The following is an 18,231-nucleotide window of genomic DNA, read 5'->3' on the forward strand; positions in this document are numbered from 1 at the left end:
GCAAGTAATTCAATTGCAATTCCGCAGAAACTCTGGACGCGGTTTACGATCCGGCGAATAATACAGCGTTCTCGCCGTGGCACACGCGAATGCATAAAGAAACTGCGATATTGAATCTCATATCCAGGAGCGTATTCGTTTTCGATCAGGCAGAGCGGGTAGGTGGCGTTCGGTCTTAAAATCGAAATAGAAAAGAGCGACCGATAAACTGCAAAGCAAAGATTGACGTAAACAGTTCCCAAGCAAACGACCAGCGTTCGAAAGTGTTAAAAGAACGAAAGTGCAGGCGTGTCAGACTACGATCTATCGCGAGGGTAGCAGCTCCCCTCATCCGTCGCGCGGTGTACACTACCGTACACTAAGCAACCGCCGGTTTTCCTGCATTCGTTCTTCAACGTTCCCCCACGGTAAGCACCGACGGTAATGCGCTTCTTGGTACATTAACCTCGACTTGCACACAAACTCATCGAAACCGCCGCACACTCACACGTCACCACGTGAGAGCAAGCACAATAAACCTTTGTGTTTACCTCAACCCTTCTTCCTCCCTCTCTCTATCTCTCTCACTCACTTTCTCTCTTGTCTCTCTCTCTCTCTCTCTCCCATTTTCTCTCTTTCTCTCTACTGACTTTCTCTCTCGCTCTCTCGCTCTCTCAACACAAGCGCGCGCACACACACGCCCTCGTACACGACACTCGTAGAATTCAAGTTGAACTGGCACGGAAACGAAACATCTTCCTCGTCGATGCACCTGTTAATTAAAACCATTACGCTCGTTATGCGAGTTTGAAATTCATTTCGAGGATCTGGGTTTTTCGAACGGGATCTCCGTTCAATCGCGAGAACGCGATTGAAGGATCTTGGGTGCTTTAAAGGAGGGCATTCTGGCGAAAATCAGCTGAAAGTAATTCGCCGGGGAAAATTTTGAAAATATGCATTTTTATCGCATTCTTTACGCTGATTCGAATTATACGCGAATTACTTTGCCGTAGAATATTGTTGACCGCTGTTTTCAATGTTAACGAAAATTCGACGAGCTTTAAGTGAGTTCTATGAAATGAAAATTGAAATGATAAAATGTATTATATCTGCAATTCCTCTTAAAATTCCTGTTACTATGAAAATGTTTTCGTTAGAAATTTTCATGTGAATTTCTTCATTGAAGCACTTATTATAATACAAATTGTATAGAAAGTTTAAAGCTAGATTTACAGAACACAAAAATCAGCAGTTTTATATTAGTTTATAAAAGTAACAATAAGACATTTATTCTGACTTTTAACACGTGTTATCGTAACATTTGCCACAAGTAACATGTAAATTGAATAAATAACTCATAAATGTATCTTTACGATATGAATAATCGTAAATTAAAAAATTAGTGACCCGTCATTTTGACGGGTTTCGTAAATCTAGTGTTAAATAAATCCAACCTCGCCATTGTTATAAAACTTTAGAACTCGGTAGTTCTAGCGTTAATACGTTAAGGTTTAACAACAATCAGCTGTCTGCTCGTACAGGAATGATTTCAATAAATATTTTCAACGAAAACGCAATACGGAAGAAGTTTTCAATCGAAAATCTCAACCCGAAAAATTGGACGTTCTGCCATGAATGCTTCGAATCTTGCGTGTAACAAAGGTTCGTGTTCGATAAAAAGCCAGCCGCGTTCCGTTCACCGAATTAACGATACAGTAAAAAGAGATTAAACATGAAGAAAAGTTACAACACGAACCCGGTAAACACGTTTGATGTTTCTTTGAAGCGTCGAGATTTAATTAAGCTTCTTTGCCACGACATGGTGTTAAAAGAATTTCTTTGCGTTGGGAAAATTAAAAGATTGTCTGCGCTGCCGTTCAGCAGAAACTCGTAACAGAATGGTAGATTCTAAATTACTCGAATTCATAGAACGCGCGTTGATTACGTGGAGCATTAGCATAGTTCATTACCTGCGATTTAGGCCCAGCAAATCTACCTGGCCGAATGAATTATAAAGAAGCAATAAAATGGGGTCTCAGCATCGCTTCGCTGAATTTTTCAGCGATATCCGATGAATGTTTAATCAGCCTCCGAAATGGCTTTTAATGGGCATTCATGATTAATTGGCCCGGATCTTTGATAAACCAAATTTCGATCCCGCTCTTCGAACGGCGTTATCGACTCGCGCCGATGCTAATTCGATCGGCCAACTGACACGGTTCAATTCGCTGGCTAACTCGGCGACTAACTTTTAAGTGATACAGATTCGAAGTTGGACGACTGTGATACCAGGGTACCTGACTAGAACCGGAAGCTGATTGTCTGCGAACGAAACGGAACAGTCGGTTAAGTGGTCCGACAGTGTCCGAGGACGCTTCGTCGACCATGGTGGACGTCCATGGTTCGCTGGAAATGCTTAGTCAGTCGACACGAGAAATTATAGGTTGGTAACAGGACCGCAGGAATCGCATGTTACCTCGGTGAAAGCAAATATCTGTCCACGGGCATTGTTAAACATTCGATCCAGCGGGAATGTTCGGGAAAATCGACCAGTCGACGGATTCGTTAAAAAATGCCCGTGACGGTGCATGCATAATTTCCTCGGAATATGATATCCGTCTGATTCAATTGTTATTAAAACGTTTGAAGTCGAGCCAGACAATATTATTTGTTTAACCCTCCGCGGTCACGTTGGGTCAAAATGTCCCACATTTTTTTTCTCGAAAAAGTGATATCGTCACGAGGAGAATGAAATTAACAATTAATTCGATGTACTTGCAAGTGAGATATCGAGTTGTAATAAAGGAAACGATGTTCAAGAATGTTTAAATTGTATATTTATATTTTTTAGTAGTTTGAAAACTGAACCGAGTCTGCGTGACACAGTGTGTCACACGTGTTTCGCACACGAAGTGTGACAGATTTTACACAAAAGCCACGTGGACACTTCTATCTTTTTTTAAAATAATTTATTAAATTGAAAGTAATACAATAGCATTACTTAATTTTTTAAATGTTTCTATTGCTTTCTACTCCACTCATTTTTGTGTGTCAAGCAAGCTGTCTATTAACTAGAACAAAATATTTATTGTTCATCATACTAGCCTAAATAATTTTTACGTATGAAATCAAACATTTAGTGACTGAATAAAATGTTTATTTCGCATAAGGATCCGCTGTCTACTCACAAATGTATCTTTGCAATCTGAATAATCATAAATTAAGAAATTCATTTTTTAAAAAATCATTTCCTCGCGCTCCGTAAATCTAGTGTCAACAAGTGTTCGAGCACTATTAATCGGTAGTTGCATTAAATTACTTAGATTTCGTTGGACCACGCTGTCTTGATTTTCCGCCCTTAACGCGATAAATCCAGCGGACTCCTCAAATTCGGGCAGCGCGAGTCACGGCGGCGATAAATCTTCCTCAAAATTCCCCATCCTAGATCATCCCTCTCCGCCGAAAACGTTCCTCTTTTATCCCCCTCTCGGCTCTATTTAACCGCAACGCAATTTCTCCTCCTTTATCATCGCGAAGGCTCGCACGTCTGCAATTCCCCGTCCCCCGAACTTCTCCGAAATGCACGCGGGGGTTGCTGTCGCGCAGAAAGATCGTCCCATGGATCCCGCGAGGGCACCCTGAAAACACGGAGAATAATCGCCGGCTTGGCTGCGGGACCACAGACGCAGATATCCGCTGTGTGTGCACACCGACGAGGGGACAGGTAAGGTCGTGGACAGGCGGAGGGGGTTGCATCCCCGACGACACTCTCGCCGGCCGTCCCTGCCATCCAACCCCCACCGGTACGAAACAATTACAACTATGCTCCAACAATTTATAATTCCGCGCTCTCTGCAGTCCTTCCGCTTCTCTTTCTGTTTCACCGGCGTGGACCGCGGGGTTGGGCCAGGAGGGGAGGGGGGGGGGATGGCAGTTAAACGTTATTACTTCAGCCGTTGCAGATAATTCCCCTCGTTTGTTCGTCGACGCGCACAGTCGCGCCGCCACCGGGGTTCGTTGACGAATTCGCGCGCGGGAAACAGTCTCCGGGGGTGGATATAATTCGCCGTTAATTCTGGTTACGAGATCTACGGGGCTGGATGAAGGAATCGCGAAGGAACGGCTCGGTACGCGTGTGGAAGTCGACTATAGTACGATGGGGTAAATTTACGCGGAACCGGAAGCAGGCGTGTGCGACACCTTTCTTCGCCGAGGAACAGACTTGAGCATCGTTCGACGAGGTAAAACGAAAACTTCGTAGAAAAAGTCGTCGTGCGCCCTTTAATACAGAATAACTTCTTTGAAATTGTACCAAATGTCTTGTATTTCTTCGAGATTTTAGAAGAATTAATGAATTATGAGCGAACAAATATTTGCAAAAATTACAATCACGTTGAATAATGTAAGTAATTGTCTTCCTGAAAAAGATGCGAAACAAGAGACATTTCGATGACTCAATACCGATAACTCACATATATTGTACTGTACTGCATAGATACAGGGTGTCCTAAAAATGTAACGCAATCCGGAAAGGAGTGATTCCTGAGGTTATTTGAAGTAACTTTTTCCTTAGCGAGAATGCGATCCGCGGCTTCGTTCGCGAGTTATTAACGAAAAACACTGACCAATAAGAGACGAGCTCGACTGGCGCGAGATGGCCCAACCAACGAGCGCACGAAGCCCAGTTCCGCTCATTGGCTCGGCTATCTCGCGTCAGCTGATCTCGCTTCTCATTGGTTACAGTTTTTCGTTAATAGCTCGTAAACAAAGCCGCGGATCGTATTTTCGCAGAGGAAAAAGTTACTTCAAATGACCCGAGGAACCTCCCACTTCCAGATTGCGAGACATTTTTGGGGCACCCGGTACACTGTACACATGTTCACAATATGCTGTATCCTTTTTACCATTCGAATATCTAAGAACTATTTTTGGAAAGGATCGTCACACACACACACACACACACACACACACACACAAAAGTAAAAAGACGAGACGACATTGTCAGTGTGCAGCCTCAATTATTAACTTCCTGTCCTCGTTTCGTACGCGACGGTGGAACGAAGACGCGAACATCGGTCTCCGGTTACCAAAGTGTTAAGGTGTATTCAGGAATCGTTGGCGGATCGGGTAACCACAGAAAAGGTATTGACTTAGGAACCATTTAATGGCGGGTGGAGGAAGCTCAGCTAGAAATTCGAAAAGAAGTAAAGGATTTAGAAGTATTAAATGTCGGGCTCGTTGGAAAATCACTTCTGGAAATGTCGCTGAAACGAGAAAACTATCGGAGAAGCTCGACTTCACAACCGAGACGTTATATTACACCACATTTATCATGTTTTTCGGTGAAATTCGGTCGGGCAACTTTCCTCTTAATCTCCTAAAATGTTGCAGAATGCTGCAGAATCTATGCGCCAAGTTACTAAATGCTATTTTTACACTATCATGAAAGTGTGGCTGTGCGACGAGGGACATGTTTAGATGTTATTATTAGACTGCGCATTTTATAAAATTATGAGAAAACAGTAGATCACATGCAAACCAGTGAAACCATTTAAGGAATTGATATGTATTGTATTATATTATATTATTTATATTATATTATATTATTTATATTATATATATTAAATATTATTATATTATACATTATATTATATTATATTATATTGTATTATGTTCAATTCATTTAAATAATTGAGAAAAGAAATAGAAATTTAGGAGTATGCAGCCTCTCTATCTTGCAATTTACTAAACTATTAATATTTATTTAAGGTTATGGGATAAAGAAAGCGCACCGATGGTGCTGTATAATCTAAATCACTATCCATTTGCTTTATATAACTTTATATTTTATCGATCTTACTCGCAGTTGCGATACAGAACTATTGTATGCGAGAGATTCAAGGCAATGCACACAATTATATAGAATTGCTGACGCGTCCATGTCTGCGCTAGTATGTGTGTCAGCTTGTGTGTTTGCTCTATTCGGTCTCAGGTGTCACGATTGACATACGGGTGGCGGCGATGGTACCTGTGTCTTACCCAATTAATTGTGACGACTTTTATTTCGCATAAAAATTCTAATTATAGCATAGTGACTCCTCAAGCTGTTAATCGAAGCGTTTTGTGCAATTTTAAATGCTTAAAAACAATCTTGAATACGTAAGAACGATCTCGAGTACGTAAGAACAATCTTAATTACGAAAGAACAGTCTTAAGTACGTAAGAACAACCTTAATTAAGGGAACAACACAATTACCACAAACATAAGTGCACGACCGATGGTCACTAACGTCCGACTAGCCACTCCGTGCCACAAAACAATTCGAAAGGAACATTATTTTCGCGACAGCTAACAATTTCTTTCTGCTTCCCGCGCGTGAGCTACAAAAGGCAAAGCGATTGCTTTCGGAACATTCATTAAAATTCGCGGAACGGCAAGGGTAAGAAGCCTGAGCGGTGGCGGTAATTTCGCCGGGTTGGCCAACACAATGTATAATTTGCCGCATACAACTCCGTCGCGGTAATAATTAACGCGTTCAGAACGCGTGTTCCCGGCGCTCGAAATAACAGTTAATTGTTGCGCTCGCCGGAATCGTTGCAACGAGTGAATATTTTCGTTTCACGCGGCAATCGTTTAGAACGGCACGGTCCAATAAAAAAAAAAGGTCTCCCAGCTAGCCGTAACAACTGTTCAACGAATCTGTTACGATTCCGTCGCTGAGGCAACGTCATATGTACGGGGTGGCCCCGCGATGCACACGCGGAAACCGATTGGTTCGTGTTTCGTGTTATTGAGGTCGAGAAAATCGACCTGGTATCGCTTTTCACCCTTCGCTCTCCCATCCTCTAGCTCTCACCCTCTCGCTCTCTCTCTCTCTCTTTCTCCTTCGTTCTCTCCTTCTCCCACTCGTTCTCCCTTTCTCCCCGTGTCTGTCTCTCTGCTTTCTCTTTTTCCCTTGCACTCGCCTTTCTCATCTTTTCCCAGCGAGCTCGCCTTTGATGTTCGCGCCGAAGAACTTTTTCGGCACGGCAGAGCGTAAGGGCGTTTCGCGATATTGTATGGCTGTCGATTCCGCCAATAAAACGTTGGATCTGGCTTGCCACTCGCGGAAACGCGTCAACAAAGCAGCCCTCGTCCCCGTTCCTCGCCGTCTTTATTCGCGAGAGTCAACATTAATTCGCGCGTCCCCTCTCTACATTTATATCACACTTGTTCAGCGGATTTTTCCGCCTCCCTCTTGTGCTCGACGGCCTGCTCGATCGACAGTTGTCGCTCGATCTTTGTACGCTCGCGACGCTTCTGTGAATCTCGGCACGATATCTGGAAACGTTTCCGTGCATGTGTTCGTATGGTTACTTCGCGTTCACGGTAGAACGGGATCTCCGTTATCCGGGCTAAGCAAAGTGACATAAATATTCGAGTATACTTATTTATTTATTTATTTATTATTATTATATTCTATTATATTTTTATTATATTTATATTATAGTATTTAGTATTATAATGATAAAAACGTTCTATGTAATGTAGTTTCTCTGTTAATCGTCTCAATAAGTTGTAAATCGTGAAACAATGTTCTCAAATTTTTCTAAATTTTTCATAGCTTTGTGTTTCACCTACATTCCACGAATATTTATTTTCTATAAATGCACAACATTCGGAGTCTAGTTATAACATTCTCTTCCGTATTTCGTTCATTAATTTTTGCAGCAAATACATGAAGTCCGAATTCGAATTAATCAAAGTGCATTTTCAACTCGATATACATTAACATGAATCGTCACAATTGCTAACATTTGTATCAAGTTTTATCATACTAAAGTAGGGTGAGTGAGTCAATTAGCGTGCCCATTAACACGCTCGGCGCCGAGAACCGAGCACTAAAATTTCCACAAAGTCAAAGCAATTTAATTAATTTCACCGAAACTAGAAAGCTAATATTTATCATAGTGGACGACGTTAGAACTCTTTCGCATCCGAAATATCAAATTCAGTTTGTTCGAATATATTAAAATGAATTTGCAACGCGTTGAAGCGACGCTCAAAGTTTTCGGCGAACTAAATACTTTCTTTTCATCCATGTCACACTTCTCGAAACAATTAAATTGCACGTCTCGACGTCTTTCGTACAAGTACGAATTTCTACGACAGAACCGAACGTACATAACTATCTCTGTGGCAGCATCCGGATATTTAACACTTTATCGTCCGGTCGTGGTTGAGGCTGCCACTCAGTAAGGACTGGCTTAGTCGCGCGCGCATTTGCTCCCAGTACCGGCTAAATTTTCGCTATTCGTTGTGTTGTGCTTATTCCTTTAAAAATAATAATAAATAATAATAATTATTATAATTATAATTCATAAGGATATGGGGAGGTCAGCATACAGGAGGTCAGCTACTAACAAAACAGTAAAGAAGCGAAAACCGTCGATAGCTAAAAGTCGATTAATAGGCTATCGGTCGATAAGCATTGGCAATCGAAAAGCCGATTAATAGGCTAGCGATCGATAAACATTGGCAATCGAGAAGCCGATAAATAGGCTAGCGGTCGATAAAGTGTTAACAGAATTTAATAAGAATCCTTGGGCACGTGCCGGCGAATTACGTCACGGTGAACACGGAGCTTCCGAAGGCAATAGCCGAACGCTTTCGGGCAGCTGTTATATTATCGCGTTCGACGCCGTCGGAAACAAAGTTCCGAATCGAGTCACAAAGACGTGCCACTTTCCGCTCGATCGTGCAGTTTTCATTTCGTGCGTTCCTTTCCCCAAGGATCGCTGGGTAATCACTGCTCGAGGTAAAAGCGCCGGAACCAGGAAGTTCCTCGCCGAAGGCTCGTAATTACGTGTCGGGGAACAGCGGCCGAGGGATCGGAACGAAGGAAAAGATGGACACGAAAGAATACCGAAAGGAAGGGAGGCCGAAGCTCCTAGACGGAGGATCGGCCTGATTTATATCGAGCTTTACCACTGGACCAACGGCCGATCTCGTCCGACCGGTTTTTCGAGGGAGTTCTGCGATGCTCTCGCTGCTCCTGGAATCTGGATCAGGAATTTCTTTGGAATCCTCGCGGATTCTGCCGTTGATCGATGACCCTTATTCGCGCGTACGAGATCGTGATTCATGTCCTTTTGGGAACGCTCGGTTCCTCGAGTTTATTAATAAAACTTCGCATCCTTGCAGAACGTCCCGAAGTTATACTGTTACCGATCAACGACGAAGCGTCGTTTTTTCACGCATTTTTGACGCAAATTAACACGGTAAATGCCATATGTCACCGGTGACTGACGCTATACTTTCCGTTTGAATCGCGTCAGAATTTTTAATCTTTTTGTCACAATATTTTTCTGCATAGAAAAAGGTATACTGCGTGCAATACGCACTGATACTATACTTTCCGTTTGAATCGCGTCAGAGTTTTTAATCTTTTTATCACAATATTTTTCTGCATAGAAAAAGGTATACTGCGTGTAATACGCACTGATACTATACTTTCCGTTTGAATCGCGTCAGAGTTTTTAATCTTTTTGTCACAATATTTTTCTGCATAGAAAAAGAAAAACACTGTGTTCAATAAAATATAACTATAATGACTGTAAAGACTATGTATATCCAGAGAACATGATTGAACTGACATGCAACGCAATTGAATTTATTAATACTTTGAATTTTATTTGAGATTTATTCTTAAGATGTATGCTTGAATCGAGAAATTTGTTCAATCATTTCCGATAGAAGAGTATAATTTCAACTATCTTTAATTTAATAATGTCGATTCAAACCGTCTATTGTGACTCGAATCGACTGTGAATCCACTGTGAGATACACTTAATTGCTGGAACAGCTTCTATTGCATGCGAACGAATTCTTCGAATACGTAATTTTCATCAAGCAATTGTTTGTACGGCTTCTGCAATATCGTCGAATAATACAGCATCACGTAGACGGCGAAGGTGAAAGAACACGTATATACGTTGCATAATTTCAGCGTTCTTGCTTCGCTATGAATTTCTTCGGCGCCGCGGAAAGATTAAAACATAAAAGATTTAATAACGCGAGAGCTCGCTGAAAGGAGATACTAACTTAAATAATGGATGATTAATTACTGAAAAGTTTCGCGACCTAAAATATTCACGGAAGAGCGGCTCAACGGTACGAATAAGTAGATGCAACCGGTCACGGCTCGGTAATGTATCACCGTCGAAATTAATACTCGGCGAAATGGTTCGATGGAACGTAGAACCGTGACGTAGAAGCCCTTTAAGCATCCGCGACTCGATATTAAAATAACCAACAGTGCATAACGTCGAAATTCATTAACCCCGGGCAGATTTCATTCTGCCGGCGAAATTCCGAATATTTCCAATTTCATTATCATCTTATTATTCTTATCGGCGCCGGCGCCGAACGAAAATCCAACTGTCGGATCGTGAAGCACAAAGCTGCATAATTTCCCGCGATTTACGGGAACGGTTTCTGACGAGCGGAGCGGCGCGGAGCGCAGCGTTTCGATTAAAATTGCCGCGGTAAAAATAACCCGGCCTTTCAACGAAATTTATATTTCGGCACGGCGGAGTAGAAAATTGGCGAGCTTCTGCGCGGGGTTTGTATCTTTGAATTCGCGACGCGGGTCGTATCGACTTTTCGCAAAATCCGGCCACTGCACCGGTTCAGGGAAGAGGGAGGTAGAAGTTGAAACTAAGGGAGAGACGCGCGGAGAAAATGGTGGGAATTGATCCACCGCCGCGTTCTGCATGACTTCATCGTCGCAGCCGCCCGCTTCCCGTCGTCGGGAACAACAGGAACCGTACCGACGCGAATGCGGACGTCTGACGAATATCTCGTATCGTCCCGGACCATGTAAAGTCGTTCAATTCTTGTCATTTTACCCGCCAGTCGCCGGCAAGGAAACGCGACGCGCTCAGTTTCGCGCGTCTCTGCGCGATTAATGGTTCCGTTTGCGAGCCTTTCAGCGGCTCGACCGGTGAACCGAAGACATTCGTGGCACGAGGCACATTACAGAGAGACAATTTCAACGAGAGCTCACTCTGCTTCATTTGTCCAACCACTTTCTCTTCTTCGAATTTTGTATTTTTCTTTAACCAGGTAGCCGTTCTCGACGAGCGTACAACACAAAATGTTGCCATTTCTTCGTGACTGTTGCAGTCGTCCGAAACAGCTTCGTTAAATTATATAGTTTATAACAGTTTTGCATTTAAACGAAATACGAAGACAATTAAATAGCATAATAAATAATATAACAGCAATAATACGGCATAATTACTGTAACTTTCACGCTGTTCGAAAAGATTGAAACTGCTAATTGGTTAAATGATCAGTTTTATTCTCGTGGATGTCAATGTTACACATCTGTGGATATTTAACATTTTATTTTCAATTATTGCGATCTACAAATGAGCCGTTTATTTTGAAAGTGGCATAAGTCACTTTTTCAAAAAAATCGAGTTAATGGTAACACTAATTACAATTGAACGGTATCTTTTCATATAAAAAAAAATGACTTATGCCACTTTCAAAATAAACGGCTCAAATAGGAATCTTAACACTTTATCGACCGCTAGCCTATTTATCGGCTTTTCGATTGCCAATGTTTATCGATCGCTAGCCTATTAATCGGCTTTTCGATTGCCAATGCTTATCGACCGATAGCCTATTAATCGACTTTTAGCTATCGACGGTTTTCGCTTCTTTACTGTTTTGTTAGTAGCTGACCTCCTGTATGCTGACCTCCCCATATCCTTATGAATTATAATTATAATAATTATTATTATTTATTATTATTTTTAAAGGAATAAGCACAACACAACGAATAGCGAAAATTTAGCCGGTACTGGGAGCAAATGCGCGCGCGACTAAGCCAGTCCTTACTGAGTGGCAGCCTCAACCACGACCGGACGATAAAGTGTTAATATTCTTTTTTAATATGATCATCCCCAAACGCGAAACGATTAGGTTGATACGCGATAGAAATCATAATTCTCATCGAACAATTCCTTAAAAAGTCTCTAACTATAACGTGTAGTCTTTCGAAAATGATGAAATCATCAGCGTTAGAATAGAAGCGATTAAAACAATACATTTTCAGCGAAAATCTTCGAACGCTCTGCTCGAAAAAATTTCGCTTCAGCATGCCTTCCGCGGACACTAAAATGTACGATAATTCTACGTCCATTGTTCTCCGCGACGCTATCATTCTGACAATGTTACAATTCCTGGCAGTAATTCATCCACATTCCGAACGATTTCCTTTTCAAGCATAATCGAATGTTCCAAGCAAAAAGATAATATACCGCGAGAAATCTCTTTTTCATGCAAGAAATTCTCCGGTGGACGCGAAGCAGGTTTCCGGGCTGCCGGGATAAATTCTTCGCATCGACCACTGTTATTTCAATAAAATGAGAAATATTTTCAACAAACTGCCGGCCGGCTAATTAAAAATTATACATAATTCACGGACGTCTTTTATGCTTCATCATTCTTTCCCGGGGGAAGTTCCACGGCCGGTCGCGTTTCTTTTTATCCAGTGATACAGAAAAGCTGATAATAATGAGGGCCGAGGATGAGACCAGAATTAATTAAAAATCCGGCTCGAATTTTTTTCCATTGAGCCGCGCTCCCTCGCCGGTAACCGGCGAAGTTCAATAAACTAGTCACTAATTACACGCGGCCAGACGGGTTTCGACGAGATCGTCGAATTATTTGGCCGGAACTCGGCGGGGCGCAGAGGGACGCCGCCGCGTTTCATCCTTCCGGCAGAGCGACGATTCCATCCAAGTGATTTTTAATCGGTCCACTCGATCTCCGGATCAACTGTCGCCCGGCTGCTGGAAATCGCCGTTTCCTGACAACCTGCACACCCTCTCGCAGCGGAATTTTATTCGATTCGCCGGAGCACCGCGTCGCTCGGCGTCGTTACATCGATCGGCAACAAATCACCGATCGCCGGACACCCGGTGTTTTACATTCACGGGCCACGGAAATGAATTGCCAAGATACCATGAAATACTTTAATTGGAACTGACAATCTTGACAGCGACTTCGCCGCGCAAGCAGAACATTCTATAAATTTGGAAAAAACGATGGCCGAGTGTTGTACATTTCTTCAATTTATTTCGTGCTTAATTATGTGAAGCCATAACGAGTACGTACGAACGGCTCGGACGTCGATCAGTGGAAAGCCATTAACCATATATAAATTAGGATAAATTAGGATTTCGCAGGTTAACTGCAAAGGAACAACAGTGCCACTAATAACGCGAAGCACAATATTTATTACAAGATGACACACAAATTAATTTAGCCAGAAGACAAACGAAAGAAAAATGTGAATGTCTTTTAGAAATGTCTTTTTTAGCAGAAAACAATTCCCTTTGAATAGTTGCTATCTATTGTTTGTTCAAGATATCGACTTAATTTATCGGTTTTAAATAATACTTAAGGCAACGTGTAGGATCAAATCCTTATCCAGATTAATTATTGTACAAATGCGCGCCGTGATAGACGTTGAAAGTCTTCAGTCCATGCAGTTTTGTAATTTTTATAAAAGATTAAAGGCGGATTAAAATAAATATCTCTGTAATACTGAATATCTGGAGAGGATTACCAAATTATGAGCTTGTTTAAATACCTGTCGAGTGATCGGTATTACACTGATTTGCTGGGAGTCACGAAGGTATTATTGGGAGAAAGATATTACCGGAATTACTGATCGCTTGGCTGAAGTAGAGGAGCTTTTATGAACTAGTAGTACGAGTCAACGATGTCTGATCCGCGTTACGCAATCCTCCGGATTATTTACTTTCAGAATAATTGCACAGCTGCGATAGCGTATTAAAACGTACTTCATATGTTGTTCGACGATCGACGAACTTTAGAAACGAACTGAAGCATTCTATTTGTTTTATTTCCTTCGATAAAATTATTCAATTGAAATAAGTTTTATGTACGTTTTCTCGTTATTATACAACGAATATTTTTTGTTTTGTACCATTGTAATTATGTCGCTTCCTTCACTTCTATATTAATTATAATTTGACCGTGTTCAATAATTAATAACTGGTCGATATAATATTACAAAAGTGGGAAAACTTTTATTTATTGTGCGTTTGCATTAACTGTAGCAGTAATAGAGGTATTGATAACGAACAAATGAAATTTTATCTCGATTTAATGTAGATAAATGATATGTGTAATAATATTTCGTCGACCCCGAACAGAAACTTTTTACGATCGTCGATAATTTCAGATTATTGAATAACATATTATATAGACGTTTTTGACTTCGTGAAAATCTGAATTATAAAAATCTATTTATCGTAACTGAAGAATGCATCATAATTATATTATTAACCAAATTTATCCTGTTCATATTATTAATAAGGTATTGCACTATTATTATTATTATTATTATTATTATTATTATTATTATTATTATTAATATTGCACTATCATAATTGCACTATCAGAAAAGTGTATTATAATTACACTATTAACACTTTGACGCCGCGACATCCATACAAGCTAGCATACAGAGCTATTTAAAATTTAATCTCCAAAAATTAATTTCTTCGCCAGTCAATCATAATTTCTTAATTTTATAAAGATTCGCAAGGCGTAAGAATGTTCGGAAAAGCAACGTATGCCACATAAATTTGCTATACAATTTTTATTTCACCGAATAAAATACTTCAATTTTATGAAACTTCCGAGATATTTGCCGCGGCCGTCAAAGTGTTAAATAATGATGCAAACGATGTTTTAAAAAATAATATCTCGTCAACCGAAGTTTACTCCATGCATGATCTGCATCCACGGAGCCTAACCGTAAGCGAAAATACCAAATCATCGCCGCAGCAGCAGGTACACAGGGAGCTCGTTAAACCGGAAAGCGATTTAATAAAACAATATTCCCAAGTCCCCGTATATAAACAGGTTTCGGCGAATATTAAGAAAGAGCTAACCCCGAAGAATACGAATCGCCGTGGGGAATAAAGACGCGCCGGTTCCCGGCCGCGATCTCGGTGATCTATGAACTGTTCACGTGCGAACCCCTGCCGTGGGAGTTCGGTCGGAGACGGGGGATCACATTGTTAGCTTTCCAACGGCGGTGAAAGTGCGGTTGATACACCGTCGGCCCGAGCACCGCAGAGAGAAAGAGCCCGGACCCGATACGTGACCGGCGAGCAAACTGCTTCGGCTGTCCGCTTTCGAAAATCGCGCGCTGCCCTTTCTCCCGCTTCTTTATCGGCCTTTTGCTTGCCCCTTGCTCTCTCGCCCTCGCTCTCTCTCTCTCTCTCTCTCTCTCTCTCTCTCTCTCTGCCACCCTACGCGTTGAAAGCAACGTCCTGCCGTCCTGTTAATCACCAGGTTTGCCGCGCGCGATTTCTCTCGGCGTCAACGATTTTTTGCCGGATCATCGCTGATTAAAGGCGGCCGCTACAGCACGGACGCAGATCTTATGATACTTTATGGCGCCACGACTCGACCGACATTTTTCTTTATAAGGCCGCTGGTCGTGCTAAGCGTGAAATGTACTTTTCGCGGCGAGCAGATTGCTGCCGGTGCAACGGACGATGCGTCGTCATGCAGCGCGATGCAACGCGACGCCGTCGTGACGCCTCCTCTGGTTTACGCAGCGATCCCGTGTCGACGGATCTAGCACAGATTCTTGCGGGTTTCCCGCGAAAGTAGAATACCGTGTTTAATCATTAGGCCACTCAGTCTCCGGCTAAGTACGCTAAATTAGTTCCTGCAGACGGATTTAGTCGCACCGTCGCGGAATCGACGGACGAAGCTACGGGAGCACTTGGTAGTGGATAAACAAAGCGTGTAAATGATTTTTGAAACGGAATTACTGTGTAAAATGCATAAAGGATCGCTGTAATATTTCTCAGACGTGCAGGTTAGGGTTATATATTTTTTACGGTGTTGGAAATAAAAGGGGGAGAAGAAGTCTTTTATGTAGTGCTTTTTAAAATTTAGAATGTGCGGTCGCTTAAAAGTTGAGGAATCAAGTGATCTGTATTATTAATATATTGTGAGTTGAAATTTTCTGTTATGTTATTTAATGAATATTAATTGGTAAGGAGCGTTATAAGTAGGCTGCAAATTTTTATGCGAGATAAGAAGTATTTGTAGTATTGTAGGAAATAAGGGTTGAATAAAAATATTTTTCTTCTCTCAATAATTTTAACATATTATAGGTACACTTTAAAATTAGTCTAATGTTTAAAACTTGTTTAATTCTTCTATCTGCCATAAATGCATGAAATCCGTAGTCTAATTACAAGTACAATATCTAAAAATCATTTTTTCTGAATTGTTTCGCACCTCAGAGTATTTTTTTAATCAAGTATACAGTCAAATAAAAATAATGCAATAAAATTCTGCTACGTTTCTTACTAAATATTGGTTGGTAATAAATACTGTATGTAAAATAGGAAGAAAATGTGCGACACAAAATTGCTTCGGCAAAATGGCGGTGAATTAGAAAATACGTGAAGGAAAAATGCATTTTCTAATTCTTGGAGAAAAAACTACGAAACTTTCTCGGACAACATTTTCTTTAGCTATAATATGTTATTAATAGATAGCTGATTTTAATGCAAAATAAAAATTTGTCTGCAGTTATTTATTCTCTTAATAATTTTAACAACTCGATACTGATGCAATAGTATTTTTAAATTCTCCAGATCTTTTTATACATTTTGTATAAAACTGAAAAGATTACTATTCCGTGTCGTATCAGGAAATGTTTATAGAAACAAACACGGATTGCTCGCCCCATTAGAGAAACTATTTGTAAGTTAGCAGCGTTACGAGCAGCGTCTGCCTAATTAGCATCCGAAGGTTCGACATAGCGGACGCTAATCGAGCTTTGAAGTTTTTATCAAATTGACATTCAAGTTGCGTGCTTACCGCTGAGGAGGAATAATCCACAAGCAACGAGTGTTCTATGGTCCGAATAACAATGTCCAATTAAAGCGGAGATTGTGGCGGCAAGGACCAGCGCGGCTGCAGCTACTTGAAACGGCGCGGAAATTCTGGAACAGATCAACGAAAATTAATTGTATTTGACTAGCAAACTGTTATAAACCATTAAACAATATTTACACGCTGGGCCAACCTATTGTTGATCAACCTATTCGCATCAAGGCATTCGATTGTCTCCCTCGGAAACGCAGAAATAATATTTGGAAATGTTATTTTCATAATAGTTATTTTACATACTTAAAACTGTTTTAAATGAAATACGTAACAATAGCAGCATTATTTTACTGATATTATTAAATCAATGATGAGCATTTTTATCTTAATCTTATCGTGCTTAAGGGAGGGTAAAAGAATGTCCACAGAATTTTAAACACGTATTTTTGCTGCAACAATGGCCGTATGAAATTTGTAGATATTCAGACGTTCCATTGTGATATAAATCAGTGCGGAAAACGATTTCGTTTAGAGCAGAAGTGCGCGAAATTACAGCGCACTTCTGCAGATCCAATCGACATTGATTTCGCGGCGCGTAAAATGCACGGTGAATTCTTTTAATCCAGATTTAGTCGCCGATTGCGGACAACTTCTGGGTGTAAATAGAACGGCGTGGAACGTGAATGGAAACCGCGTGTAAAACGGAGAACGTCGATGGATCGACAGACGCTTTGGTAAATGTGTGATTTAAGTCGGGAACTGTTTCGTGCCGCTGTTACCACACCGACGCCTATTGTCAACGCGTTGACATATTTCATATAGTTTACGCCGGGAAGTAAAAAACGGATGCAGTTTTCGACCGGTTTCCCTAGCACGGACAACTTTATACGGGTATCAAAAAGCTGTCAGCCAGTAATGCCAACGGCTACGGAGGATACGAGATAAAACAAAGTGCAAATATCTCTTCCCGCTTTTCGACAACACTTCTACCTGTGAAAAATCAAACGAAAAAAAATACGCGAGTTTAATATCACCTTCGTTCAGCATAGAAAAGTTCGTAGCAGAAAAAAGTTTTGGGAAAAACTTGGCCGACTTTGACTGACGATGATTTTGCGAAAAATCATTGTAGGATGATGAATTTCCCTTTAAAATGAAGCTTGAAAGCTCTACTTTAAGACAGTGTTTTTGGATTTTATGTTCGATACACCTAACACTACTGTAACCGCGATATTAAATTAAATGCGAGGCCATGTTTGTTATATTCAATATTGCCAAGTTTGACGAAATGCATGGACTTTGCAAAA

General features: G+C 41.0%; 1 protein-coding gene across 1 annotated transcript in view; it reads right to left on the reverse strand.

Moving 5' to 3' along the window:
- LOC117226179 (uncharacterized) overlaps positions 1 to 18,231 on the reverse strand; it is a 320,981-nt gene that overhangs the window by 72,603 nt on the left and 230,147 nt on the right. Inside the window, exon 4 of the mRNA XM_076525093.1 lies at positions 16,919 to 17,043. Within this exon, the coding sequence (XP_076381208.1) occupies positions 16,919 to 17,043 (125 nt within the window). The remainder of the gene's footprint in view (positions 1 to 16,918; positions 17,044 to 18,231) is intronic.

This window comes from Megalopta genalis, chromosome 11, assembly GCF_051020955.1.
Source record: "Megalopta genalis isolate 19385.01 chromosome 11, iyMegGena1_principal, whole genome shotgun sequence".
NCBI lineage: Eukaryota > Metazoa > Arthropoda > Insecta > Hymenoptera > Halictidae > Megalopta > Megalopta genalis.